This window comes from Camelina sativa, chromosome 1 (genome assembly GCF_000633955.1).
Source record: "Camelina sativa cultivar DH55 chromosome 1, Cs, whole genome shotgun sequence".
NCBI lineage: Eukaryota > Viridiplantae > Streptophyta > Magnoliopsida > Brassicales > Brassicaceae > Camelina > Camelina sativa.
In genome coordinates this window covers 3,748,672-3,760,820 of record NC_025685.1, presented here as the reverse complement: position 1 = coordinate 3,760,820, position 12,149 = coordinate 3,748,672, and the positions used below count along the sequence as shown (strand labels likewise).

Genomic DNA, 12,149 nt, shown 5'->3' with positions numbered 1-12,149 from the left:
AAAAAAAAAAAAAAAAAAAAAAGCAGAAGAAGAAGATGATGATTACAACCCACCTTTGAATTTTGTTTCGTAAACAGGTAAAAAAACAAAACTTTTTTATCAGAAGAAGATACAATTCAATCGCCAGAAGAGAAGGTTGATTGTGATTATTATGAAATGGTTCATAAATTACGTAACAAAAGAGGACTAGAGAGAAGGATGACAGGTAGGAGGAGTTTTTTAATTGGGTATTTGTGAAAATGGATTTTTTAAGAAGCAAAAACTTGGAAGAGGAGGAGGATGGACGAATAAGAAGATGAAGAAGAAGTCGTCACACGGCAAAAGCAAACAAAAAACCAAAAAAAGCTAAAGTCTTTTACAAGGCAGCTGAAAGTCTGCTAAAGTACTGAGAATTTTTTAAATTGGACAAAAATAAAATACATTGGTTTTGTACTATTTTGTTTAGATGCTTCCAAAAACTATATTTTTCTTATTATTTATGAAAAAAAAAACGTTTTGTTTCATCCCTTCTTTTTGACTTGTTCAACGGTAAGGTTGCTTCCCAAATCAGTGTATTTGGTACTTTTTTACGATTTAGAGTATCATTTTGATTTTATGAATTACGGTTTCTTTACCTTATTTCTCAATAACTCATCAATTATCCAAATTATAACCATAACATATAATAAACTAATGGTTTGTGCCAATAATATCTTGTTGCATCACCATTGGGATTCAATATTCTTCTTTTTAAGGTGCATCGGCCAAAATGGTTGCCAAAGTCCTTTCGACCTATCAGATGTATGAAATCTTACATTAAAGTTAACAAGCATATATATATATATATATATATAATCCTCTATTAATCTTTATTTATTTATGATACTAATATAAGTTATCATGTATGAGATTTGGAATGGGGGAAGTGAAAGGGATGTTTAACTTGAGTCACCTATGAGATTTCCCAAATCTTCCTGGAACCTAGATTACATCAATTTAACGACAGAGTTTAGCATTTTCACACAAATAATGAATTTAAGAAATCCTCGGTTATTGCTTTCCGATTGATCTATATCGGTTTCTTAATAACTTAATACGTACTATTGGTTTTGGTAAACTGCACCACTTGTTGAGCTAACCTTAAACCTTGGTAACTTAACCTAGTTTCTTACAATTATGTTAATTAATCTACCACTTTGTTGAGTTGCTCACTGCTGTGTCGGTTTGATCCCGGTTTGGTACTTTTCGTAATATATACATCTTCACTCAAGTCTCGTAACTTCAATTCACCTACCTACCAATAGATTTTTACAGCTAAAAGTGGATCAGATCTTCTCTGTGATAGAAAATGGCACAGTTTTCATGTTGTTTTAAGAACCTAGGCACTGTCGGTCCCTATTGAGAACTTTTAACTGGCAAGGGAAGGGTCGTCACGAGTAGATTCCATAGGAAACAAGATAGAGAGACTTCTTGTGAATTTTTCGAATTTGATTTTGTATACGGAAAAGATAAGATAGTAGTAGAAGAGAAGAGAGAACTAAAAGTCAAAGTTGGTAGATCCTTACAGGTCAAAAGTCAACAGTTTTAACGAGTCATATTGGTCCTACACTCCTCCAACCCTAACATTATCAAAAACATCCGAAACGAGACATTAATTATCATATCTATGATCCGATAGAAATTGTTCTTTTATGTACCGACACAAAAGATTCCACAAACTTTGTTTTTGCATAGCAATGAAGACCAATGTAGTTTCGTTGAACCGCACTATTTTGAATTCGAACCAGTTGCGTTAAAAACAAGTTATAAAAACGACAATGTACATTGCAGGGAATTATGATCATTCTACTACTTTGTAGCTTCGTTTAACCTCTTAATTGTTAGGGGGCACTGATCTTATGCCAGAATTTTGTTTGTATGGACGTGCCTTGGTTTAGTTAAGCCAACCAAGAGGTGTATCTTAACATTCATTCAAATAGCATAGAGCCACCTCCCTAATTTAGCAAATACCAATTCAAGATTAAGAGACTTCCCATCTCTTTTTGTTCTCTGATGAGGAGCAATTTTAAACAAAGATAGAGGAATTAATTACATCCATGAAGATGTAACAAGCCTTTAACATTTTGTTATATCATACTTAGGCCTGGTAATAATATTTATTAAATAATAGAGTACTGATAAAAGAGGGTAATTAACAAAATCAAGCCAAAAACACACTCAATAGCTCAAATCCTCAAAAGGTGATACAAGCAAACAACAATACTGTTTATTTGGGTAGTATATAAATCACCAAAATCTCATTCCGATATAAAACTAAAAAGATGATTTGGAGAACTTTTTTTAGTTTTAGTTGAAGTCTGGCTTCTCAGGGTAAGTGCAGCCAGACCTCTGGATCACTACGTTTGAGGCGTAGCATCCGGCCCTCACACACTCTTCAATCCCTTTTCCGTGCACCAGCTGCGAAAGAAACCCTCCCACAAACGCATCACCTATGATCACAGAACAAGGCGGTTAAACCACCGGAGTCAGTTTACTTGAAACTGAGACCAAATGTATAATGATCTTCTTATTACAATCTAACAAAGCAAACAGTTTGGTAAACCTGGATTTGGATAAGGGTCTGTCGTGTTTACGCTAACTAGATGAGTGGTTAGTTCATCAAACATTAATAAGTTTTTGAAGGGAAATTCAGGGGACCAACTCTTAGCTATAAGTCTTACTGTATCTAGCCTAGGAAGGAGTATAGCAGATTAGAACTGTTGTGACTTAGTTAGAGAGCAGTTAGTGAGTGCTTATCAAATACCTGCACCGTTGGTGTCAACAAGCTTCTCCTTGGGGAGAGGGATGACTGGGTACTTCTTCACCTTTCCATCCTCGGCGACAACCACGGGATCTGCACCTTGTGTAATCACAGTAGTCCTCTTGTATGTTCCGCTGGCTTTGGGCAACTGGGACATCTTGATGGCTATTTGCTCAACATCATCTGTCTGTATAAAATATAACCAAACAGATTAATAAAATGTCTTTTTCAAAACCAAAAAATAGAGTGAGACTTCAGCAGTTACCTCCCAGCCGTGAACCCTGGAGAATGTTCTTGCCTCGGTCTCATTGCCAAAAATATAGTCCATGTACCTGGTATGAGCAAGACATTGCTTTTCAGTATGTCGCCAGTGATTAGTGTAAGCAACTATAAGGTGAAATAAATGGATTAAGAGATTAGGATGTGCTTACGGCAGGCACTTCTCTTGAACATCTTTGAAGAATTCACAGATGAATGGAGCAGAAAGGTTCATTGTGAAAACCTGCCAAATATGTGAGCATGTCAGGATTGTTCATATTAAAGAAAAACTGGTATAGGGGAGACAGATCACTGAGCTTGGTTCTCATAAAGGATCATGTCTTCTTACCTTGTTGTTAGCAGCGGCATGTTCACGTACCAACTGAATGGATTCTGGTGATACCGTGAGGAAGAATCCAGCAATGTAGTAGAACTTGGCCTTCTCAACTGCCAAAGAAGAAACATGTTTCACAAAATCTCAGCAGATTCCAACATATGAAATTATCAAATCTTAGAAAGCAAACTCTTATAAAAAGTTTCAGAAGGTGAAATTTTTTACCCAGAGCCCAGTTCTCAGGCTTCTTCAGGTGTTCAACCTTGTAGCAGTTTGCAGCAGAAAGATTTGCAATGAGCGACCTGCAAAAGAGTGAAAGATGCCTCAATACAAGTCAGAAGAAAAAACATCTTATTAAGATAACAAAAAGCAGACATAAAGATTGAATGTAAACTGACCTTTCTCCACCAAGAACACAGACACCGCAAGTTCCGGTAGGTGTTGACTCATCTTCGTAATAGTGGACCTGGATATAGAACAACAGCAGATTAACAGTCTATTCCCTGATGATATGGACTAAAAGCAGAACCAAACAGCGATAACTTATGAAACATAAAGAAGACTCACATTGACACCAGCTGCAGTAGCATCCTTCTTCATGGCCTCTCCGTATTTGTCCTTTCCAATGGATCCCATGTAACTGGTTGCCCCAGGAGTTTGAAGCATCCACTGCAGTAATCATATAAATCCTACGGTTAAGCAAAAAAAAAAAGGTACCAACATTAAGAAAACAGAAGTATGAGAATATTTTTTTTTACCTGGGCCACTTTGATTGAGTTCTGGGTAGCACCTGGAAAACCAAACGAAACCAAGAATACATCACAAACCCTGCTAGTAATAATGCACATAAACACCATATGGTCCAAATGACGTATAATAGTGCATAAAGATGAATATACCTCCAGCAATGTATTCAACATTGAACTTCTGGCTCATCTCATCGTACCTAAACAATACCAATGATCATGTGAATCAACAAAAGTGTATGTGAAAAGTAGTCACAGACATACAGTATTACAAATCGCATCAAGAACGTTTCATTGTCTGAATTACTCAAGGCCAATGAAAAATCAATCACAAAAGACTTGTGACAGAATTATGAACTTCTCTATTTCCCTAATAACGTAATCACATCAAATCCAAACTCTATTGCTACGTCAGTGTATTTAGAGAGCGGTACTGTCTCGAATCAAAACAGGAGGATTGAGAAAAAGCTATTGACTTACATGGGCAAATGCTTGTCCTCTGCGAGAATCGCATTGTTCAATGTGATGTCGTATCTGTCACGATTCCAAAAGAAAAGAAAAAACATTCAAAACCATAGAACCCACTAGACGATTCAGATCCGAACACGGAAACTATCGGGATCTCAGCTTAAACTTACTTGTTGAGAAAATCTTGGTCGACGACGGCAGAGACGTCGAGGAGTGGGTTGCCCATTCCCAAGAGGATTCCATCGAAATCAGAGGAAGCCATGGATGGTGATGATGATCTGAAGGATTTCGAGAAAAAGCCTAGAGATTCAGATCTGGTAATGGAGCTAAGTGTGTTTGGTGAGTGGAAGACTGTTGTGTCTGTTTATATAATAGAGATAGAGATAGAGAGAAACCAAAGTTAGGTATACCAAAGATAGATTCTTCTTCCTCCTACAATTTTACTTTATTTTATTTAAAAGCATCTATCTCCAATAGTCTATAGTTTAACAGTTTTTAGCTTTTTTAAAATTGTGCTGAATTTTTCTGATTTCTCTCTTAATCAAACCATATACTCTACTAGTATTTAGTGTAATCATTATATAACTTTGATTTATTAGTATCCAACATTGTGATTTAATATGATTGCAGTAGTTTTGTTGTATGTTACAAATAGTATATAATAAGTCCCAATCCCACCAACCCACTTGAGGAAATTGTCAATACACTTTGAAAAGTCCATTGGATCTAGCGGAGGAACAAGAGAGAGTTAACAAAAAAAAAAACAAAACAATGAGACAACCATATACAAGTACTATACTATAAGCCCACTTTACGCTATCCCTTTGCAATTGAAGAGGAAATGATAAAAGAACGTGTCGGTGGCATTCATTAGTCCCTGAATCATCCACGTTGTGTAGTATTTAGTAGTGTCAGCAGCATTCAAAAATTTCCACTTTTCAGGGATTGAGAATGTGGTGTGTCATGTGTGTATCTTCGTAAGATATTTTACTCCGACAAAAACTTATTGTCTCAGGATTACACGTGTGTTCATTCATTCTTACTTTGAATTAAGAGTACATAATGCCAAACAATTCAGGCAAGAAACATATTGTATATGTGTTAACAAACCTTCCTGTTGTTGTTATGAATCTTCTTTACCCATAAGGCAGAAAGTAAATAGCTGTGGAGCTGTGTAACAACTTAGAATGTAAAGAAAAACAAAAAAAAAATCAATCATGTGAAAAGCCACTTATCGGCTTTTGTTTCTTCACACAGGAAGATGATCAATAAGTAGAAAACTTTTGGGGTGAGAAAAATCACAAGGAAGATCCAATGGCGAATGAGTAAGTAGAGAAAGAATTTTGCTTTTACGGGGGTGTTTAGAGATGATCACAGATTGCTTTCGTGAAATCTGTTGTGGTTGAGCTACCTCCGAGATCAGCTGTTCTATACTTTCCCTCGGCTATTGTATTGATGATGGCACTGTGGATCTGCTCTGCTTGTTTGTTGAGTTTCAGGTGCCGCAACATCATCACCCCACTCAGTAGCAAAGCTGTCGGGTTCGCCAGGTTCTATACAACACCACAAAAGACAAAACATCATACTTTGGATAAATTAGCTGAGGATTGAATCAAGTCTTGACTTTCAAACATTGGGCTGATAAATCTAAATCCACTGTCCAAAGATGTTTGAAACTTGATGTGTAGATCAGACTCGTTAATCCTAAATACTTTATTGGCCAGTTATTAACATCATTCAAGTAACGATGATCCAACCAGAACCGTTCTACAATATAAACTAGACAGTAAATCCAATCTACAATGAAAGTCTCAGCATCTGAATGTTCTACCAAGAAAATGAAGAGAAAGAGGTGACAAATCTTCTCTCAGGAGCACAAGTTATACCATACTTAGTTTATAGATAACAGTCAGACTAAACTCACTTAGTTTGGTCTAGCGCATTGTCGAACTCGCTTTATTCATAATGACAATAACTAAATGCATCCTACAAATTTTGGGTGATGATAGTATATGAGAATGATGCAGCTTCGTGGACTAACCTTTCCAGCAATATCAGGTGCAGAGCCGTGAACAGCTTCAGCAAGGGCAATGCCATCCTCTCCGATATTACAACTGCAGCCAAAACATCATAAGAGTTTAAGGTAATTGCCTCATTTTCATAGTAGAAATATCCTGAGAGATGAAGGAACAAATGTTACCTAGGAGTCAATCCTAGTCCCCCAACAAGTCCAGCACACAAATCGCTGATAATATCTCCATAGAGATTTGGCATCACCAAAACATCAAAAAGTGCTGGGTTTTTCACAAGCTGCCGGAATTAAAGATAATCAATCTCATAATCCACAATACACGAAGGCATATTGTTCCCAATGTAAAAATAGCAAAAGCAGACTCAAGTATGGGTTGCTGGATAACCTACTCTCCAATATTTACAAGATTATACGAACAGCTAACTTAATTAACCTTTACATGATTCAGAACAAAGGGTAGGGTAAATGACATGTTGTAACTTACCATCATACAGCAATTGTCAATGACAACCTTCTCGTAATATATCTCAGGATACTTCTTAGCAACCTCATCACAACACTGCAAATCAGGACGCAAACACAACATAGTCTCAGAACAAATGTTAAGAAAAAGAAGCCAGCAGAAAAAATGTTAATGTATACTGAGTTGCAAAATGTGCAGACCTGCAGGAAAAGACCATCAGTTTTCTGCATAATGTTGGCTTTGTGAATTGCAGAAACTTTCTTCCTTCCATGAGTCTTGGCATATAGAAAGGCATACTCGGCAACTCTCATACTCGCCTTACGGGTAATGATTTTAATACTTTCCACCACACCTTTGACGACCTAGCAGATCAAAAAATGACAAATTATCAACCTGAATGATTCTGAAAAGGATACTAAATTAATATAGATTTAATCAAATGATAGAGCAACAGACAAACCTGGTGTTCAAGGCCACTGTACTCTCCTTCCGTGTTTTCACGAATGGTAATGAGATCAACGTCATCATAACGGGTTTTGTAACCAGGAAGACTGTAGCAAGGCCTAACATTAGCATACAAATTAAGCTCTTTCCTAAGAGTAAGGTTCAAAGAACGGTGACCCTTTCCAATTGGGGTTGCCATTGGTCCTTTCAAGCCAACCTTGTTATCAAGCACGGATTGAAGACTCTCCCATGTCAAGAAACTATTGGTTCGAGGATCTACTTCGGTACTAACATAGTGTTCGTCCCATTCAATGGCCACATCAGCAGCAGTAAACACCTGGGAGGATCACCATAAAAAGGGGGAAACACATTTTTGCAGAGAAATCAACTATAACATTAAAGGAACAAAATTTCGAATTCAAGAAACCTAGATTCATCATTAACAAGACTCAAATGATCCAGCCAGACATAATGGTTCCTCCTAAGACTATCTAACAAAAGTGATCTGATAACATAATTACACCAAAATCAAAGTAAATTGAAAAAAAAAGGGACCTGTTTGACAGATTCAGCGATTTCTGGACCGATCCCGTCACCAGGAAAGAGAGTTGCTTTGATCGGAGTGGTGGAGGAAGAGAAAGCCCTAGCAACGGAAATGAACGCATCGGAGCTAGAACTAGAAGTCCCGAGAATCTGGCTCGAGCGGTTGCCAAGAAGCCGTCTGGCGAGAAATGCTGCCATGGTCATCGCTTCAAGCCCTCAGAAAGACGCAGAGAGGAAAGAGACAGAGAGAGGCAGAGGAGACTTTTTTTGCTGCGTTGGACCTGAAATAAAAAGGTTACTTTTATACTTTTCTCCAGCTCCAGCAGAGAGAGGAGAGAAGAAAACATTTCTTCTAACGCCCTGTAGTTTCTCCGAAATACTATTGCAAATAAAAACGGCACAAAGTTAGTGTGTAAAAATAAGAAACGGCGTTTAAGTTTATTGCTTCATATTAAACCGGGTATGAACAAATTGTGAGAACCGGTCGGTTAGATCAAATGCGGGTTCATATCTAGGATCCGGATAACTTCAGTTTTAATAAGGAACTCCAGTAAAATAATTGTTTAAGACGACATTTGCCCCAAAAAAAAAAAAAAAATTTGTTTAAGAATTAAGACGACGAAGCAAGGCGAGAGCTCTCTCTCTCAAGGTACTCTAATTCCGATTTCTTCAGTTATTATAGCTCTGACGTCTCGATCCTGCGTTTTTGATATTTGAATCCTCAATCGCTTCTTATCCGATCTTGTATTCCGGTGATCGTTTTGTCTCCCTTGTTATTTTGGATTATGATCACCCTGCTTCCCTGATCCATTGTTATTTGAGATCTTCTTCAATCAGCTTGATTGGAGAAAATTTCTTGCGTTTTCTCGGTTGATTATGACTACATTGTAGAGATCTGTGCATTTTTATGCTTCGCATATGTGATTCTCCTATGAAATTTTGTGCCTCAGGATGTATCTAGCGATCCGAATTTTCGCGATTCGCTGTTCCATTTATCTCTTTGTGTGAACTGTGGTTGTAATGGGTGCCTTTCTGTAGCTTTCTTGTCCTGCACATCATATATACAGTAGTAGTACATTGACTATACACAGAATTTCACATATGAGCTTATGATATATACTTTGATTTTTGGATTTTTTTTTTGTGATAAATGTCGTTTTCCTTCTTGTTGTGTTTCAGCTTTTACTAGTGACCAGAATGTCTGTTTACTATGATATTGGGTTGAAGTTTCTAATATCTTGTCATAACTCAAAAATTTGGTTGCTTAATTGCTCAAATACTTGGTTTTGTGTTTGTAACGGTGATAACAGCTATATTTTTTCACTATTTCAGGTACATCTGAAGTCTTACAACAATGTCTCATGTAAGTACATAAACCTTTTATTCTGTTGAATGTGTATCCTTTATGTTTATGTGTATGTGTAGGAGTTTGACTATACATGATCTTTTTTTGGATAACCTCCTGCTTCACTTCTCCCCTGGTACTTAATTACTGAATTTCCAATTTACATTGAATAGGATTCATGTCCTTTGGTAAAGAACATTCTTCTTCTAGACTCTGAAGGAAAGCGTGTTGCCGTCAAGTATTACTCTGATGACTGGTCAACTAATGCTGCCAAGTTAAGTTTTGAGAAATTTGTATTCTCAAAGACCTCTAAGACCAATGCTCGCACAGAAGGTACGACCACATATACTATTCATCTAAAGAATTATTTTCATGGGCTGTGTATTGGGTTTCCTGACTTTGTATATACATACTTTCTCGCTTATAGATGTTTGGTTTTAACGTTTATGTGCAGCTGAGATCACACTGTTGGACAATAATATCATTGTCTATAAGTTTGCCCAGGACCTTCACTTCTTTGTTACTGGAGGTGAAAATGAAAACGAGCTCATCTTATCTTCTGTTCTTCAAGGCTTTTTCGATGCTGTTGCACTTCTTCTGAGGTATTTGCTCTACTTAAATATGCCTTTATTTATTTGCTCTACATGTTCTTTAAGTTTGATGCATCCCTTTTCTTTACCAGGAACAATGTGGAAAAGATGGAAGCTCTTGAGAACTTGGATCTCATCTTTCTGTGCCTTGATGAAATGGTCGACCAGGGGTATGCAAGTTTAATATTTTAGCCCTACATGACAGTTATATAAAAGTCCTAAACATGTTAAAAGATTTGCTGAAGCGTTTTTGAGCTTGTCCTATATATCTTAGCATTTAGCTGTTGTTTGACTATGGCTTATTATGGAATAATGTGTTAAGGGTGGTTCTTGAAACGGACCCAAACGTCATTGCGGGGAAAGTAGCAATGCAGAGCACAGAAGCTAGTGGTTCACTCTCTGAACAGGTAATTGACACTTTTTAACTATTGTTGTTACATCTCCCTATGAAGAAAGCAACAGCTTTTGCTATAATTTTGGTCTGGTTCGGCAAAAGTGCACTTCTAATTTGGATTTTTGGGACCTGCAGACACTAACTCAAGCGATAGCAACAGCTCGGGAGCATCTGACAAGAAGTCTGCTTACATGAGTTTAACCATGGCAACACATAATAGAAGAATGGACTTCAATTTCTATGATGAGCAACTATTATGAGTGAGTTTTGTCTTCCGGTTTCGAAACTTATTAAAAGTCTCTAATAATTATATAAATAGCTTTGTGCAATTGGTGGAATGTTTTTGGAGACTGGATTATTGAAACAAGAATTTGATTACTCTACTTGAAGTCTAGAAAAGCTATTCACGAAAGTCTAAACTCTAAAGCGATTTCAGATGCTAGTGAGGGGTGAAGAAAGTGCCACACCCCCTAAGGCTAGAACCTTCTAATTGAGGTGCACGCCAATCAGTTTTTGGTTCGAATTTGGGATGAATTTAGGTAAAAAAAAATAACTAAAGCAATAAACAAATTATGAATTTCAGATTATTTTCAAGTAACAGATAAAGTCGAATAAGAGATCTTGTATTAGAAAATCCAAAACTAACTAGAAATTAGCAGATTTTCCAATTATTAAGTTAGATTTAGTATTTCAAGCCCTCTCTGTATAAACACAGACGCTTCTCCTTCTCGTTACTCAAATCTCTTTCGCTCTGCAAACGTTTTCCCGTGAATTACTCTCTCAAGGTACTTGTTTCTCCGATCTCTTCTGTTAATATTTTTTTTGTCTGATCTTTTTGGTTCTACCATTCAGAATCCTCCGTTGAGATTATTCTCTGCCATATGAAAAATTGTCTTACAGATGACAATGATATGCTCAAATTTAAACCCTAGAGTTAATCTCTCAAACCAGAGGTCAATGTAGTATTTAGGGGTCGAATCCACAGAGACTCAAGATCAAACACAATAAATTATAGAGTTTTGTAATTAGGCTAAACATATTAAGTTGTATTAAAAACAAAAGAAGACAATGCAAAATATTAAATCAAAATATTAAATAATTTTGTTCATCAATGGTTTTAATCAAGAAAACAATTATATTTTCATATCAATTAATTTTCCTAATATAATAATTCTAGATTATCAATCAAGAACTATTGTGATAAACAATCAAGGATGAAGATCATAAAAGATTAAGAACCATAAAAATCACAGATCTAATAAATCATAAAAACTCTATGAAAAATCTTAAACCTAACAAGCAAACTACTCAGACATGATTAATCAAGAACAAATCATTTTGAATAACATGCAAAAGAGGGAGTTTAGAAATCTTCTCTCTACAAAGAATTCAGATCATTCTCTCCCAAAAGCTCTCAATATCTCTCTCAAAAAGCTGTTAGAAAATAACTTACCCAAAAACACTATATATATGTCCTAAAACATGTCAGGGACTTGTGTTACAATTTAGGAAAATTTTGGGTAAAATTGTAAAACTTCCAATTTCTTCTTTCTCTCGTCGGATAGACATGGGTGTCGACCGATGCTCCTTCGGTGTCGGTCGATGCTCCAACTCTGATCCGACTCCAAATTCTTTTTCTTCGGTAAAATGCTCCAAAATCATTCAAATTGCTACACTTTGCTCTTGCCAAATTCCTAGATAATCTGTAAAGACTCGAAAACAAGCTAGAAACAAATGAAAAGCATCACAAAAT

General features: G+C 36.4%; 4 protein-coding genes across 6 annotated transcripts in view; 1 reads left to right on the top strand and 3 right to left on the bottom strand.

Annotated features, from left to right (window-relative positions):
• Positions 1-377, bottom strand: part of LOC104756520 (probable receptor-like protein kinase At5g15080) — a 2,686-nt gene extending 2,309 nt beyond the window's left edge. Inside the window, exon 1 of the mRNA XM_010479157.2 lies at positions 54-377. The gene's annotated coding sequence lies outside the window, so the exon portion shown is untranslated. The remainder of the gene's footprint in view (positions 1-53) is intronic.
• On the top strand, positions 1,245-10,803 carry LOC104756298 (coatomer subunit zeta-2). 3 transcript variants are annotated; one of them, XM_010478973.1, is made up of 8 exons: positions 1,245-1,254; positions 3,580-3,582; positions 9,400-9,430; positions 9,586-9,745; positions 9,867-10,014; positions 10,095-10,172; positions 10,325-10,409; positions 10,532-10,803. In XM_010478973.1, the coding sequence occupies exons 3-8, from the start codon at positions 9,422-9,424 to the stop codon at positions 10,589-10,591; spliced, it is 540 nt and encodes a 179-aa protein (XP_010477275.1). In that variant the 5' UTR covers positions 1,245-1,254; positions 3,580-3,582; positions 9,400-9,421; the 3' UTR covers positions 10,592-10,803. The 3 variants fall into 3 exon arrangements, with proteins under 3 accessions (XP_010477275.1, XP_010477207.1, XP_010477354.1); XM_010478905.2 differs by lacking the exons at positions 1,245-1,254; positions 3,580-3,582 and adding an exon at positions 8,635-8,716; XM_010479052.2 differs by lacking the exons at positions 1,245-1,254; positions 3,580-3,582 and adding an exon at positions 8,729-8,819.
• Positions 2,117-4,988, bottom strand: LOC104756123 (adenosine kinase 1). The gene is made up of 12 exons (XM_010478685.2): positions 4,756-4,988; positions 4,598-4,651; positions 4,271-4,317; positions 4,130-4,161; positions 3,939-4,040; positions 3,770-3,837; positions 3,597-3,673; positions 3,387-3,484; positions 3,211-3,281; positions 3,045-3,111; positions 2,783-2,966; positions 2,117-2,468 (listed from the first exon to the last, which is right to left on the bottom strand). The coding sequence occupies exons 1-12, from the start codon at positions 4,845-4,847 to the stop codon at positions 2,326-2,328; spliced, it is 1,035 nt and encodes a 344-aa protein (XP_010476987.1). The 5' UTR covers positions 4,848-4,988; the 3' UTR covers positions 2,117-2,325.
• Positions 5,614-8,366, bottom strand: LOC104756212 (isocitrate dehydrogenase [NAD] catalytic subunit 6, mitochondrial). Its single transcript, XM_010478796.2, has 7 exons — positions 8,080-8,366; positions 7,541-7,861; positions 7,281-7,442; positions 7,102-7,176; positions 6,786-6,895; positions 6,627-6,699; positions 5,614-6,138 (listed from the first exon to the last, which is right to left on the bottom strand). Exons 1-7 carry the CDS (start codon positions 8,269-8,271, stop codon positions 5,947-5,949), a joined length of 1,125 nt encoding a protein of 374 aa, XP_010477098.1. The 5' UTR covers positions 8,272-8,366; the 3' UTR covers positions 5,614-5,946.

Coding starts and splice junctions, on each gene's coding strand:
- LOC104756212 (XM_010478796.2), bottom strand. CDS start 8,271: ATGACCATGGCAGCATTTCTCGCCAGACGGCTTCTTGGCAACCGCTCG. Junction 6,896..7,101: donor TTGACAATTGCTGTATGATG/GTAAGTTACAAC, acceptor TAATTCCGGCAG/CTTGTGAAAAACCCAGCACT. Junction 6,700..6,785: donor GGACTAGGATTGACTCCTAG/GTAACATTTGTT, acceptor TTTTGGCTGCAG/TTGTAATATCGGAGAGGATG.
- LOC104756298 (XM_010478973.1), top strand. Junction 9,746..9,866: donor GACCAATGCTCGCACAGAAG/GTACGACCACAT, acceptor GTTTATGTGCAG/CTGAGATCACACTGTTGGAC. Junction 10,015..10,094: donor GCTGTTGCACTTCTTCTGAG/GTATTTGCTCTA, acceptor TTTCTTTACCAG/GAACAATGTGGAAAAGATGG.
- LOC104756123 (XM_010478685.2), bottom strand. CDS start 4,847: ATGGCTTCCTCTGATTTCGATGGAATCCTCTTGGGAATGGGCAACCCA. Junction 3,485..3,596: donor GCCTGAGAACTGGGCTCTGG/GTAAAAAATTTC, acceptor CTTCTTTGGCAG/TTGAGAAGGCCAAGTTCTAC. Junction 2,967..3,044: donor CCAGGGTTCACGGCTGGGAG/GTAACTGCTGAA, acceptor TATTTTATACAG/ACAGATGATGTTGAGCAAAT.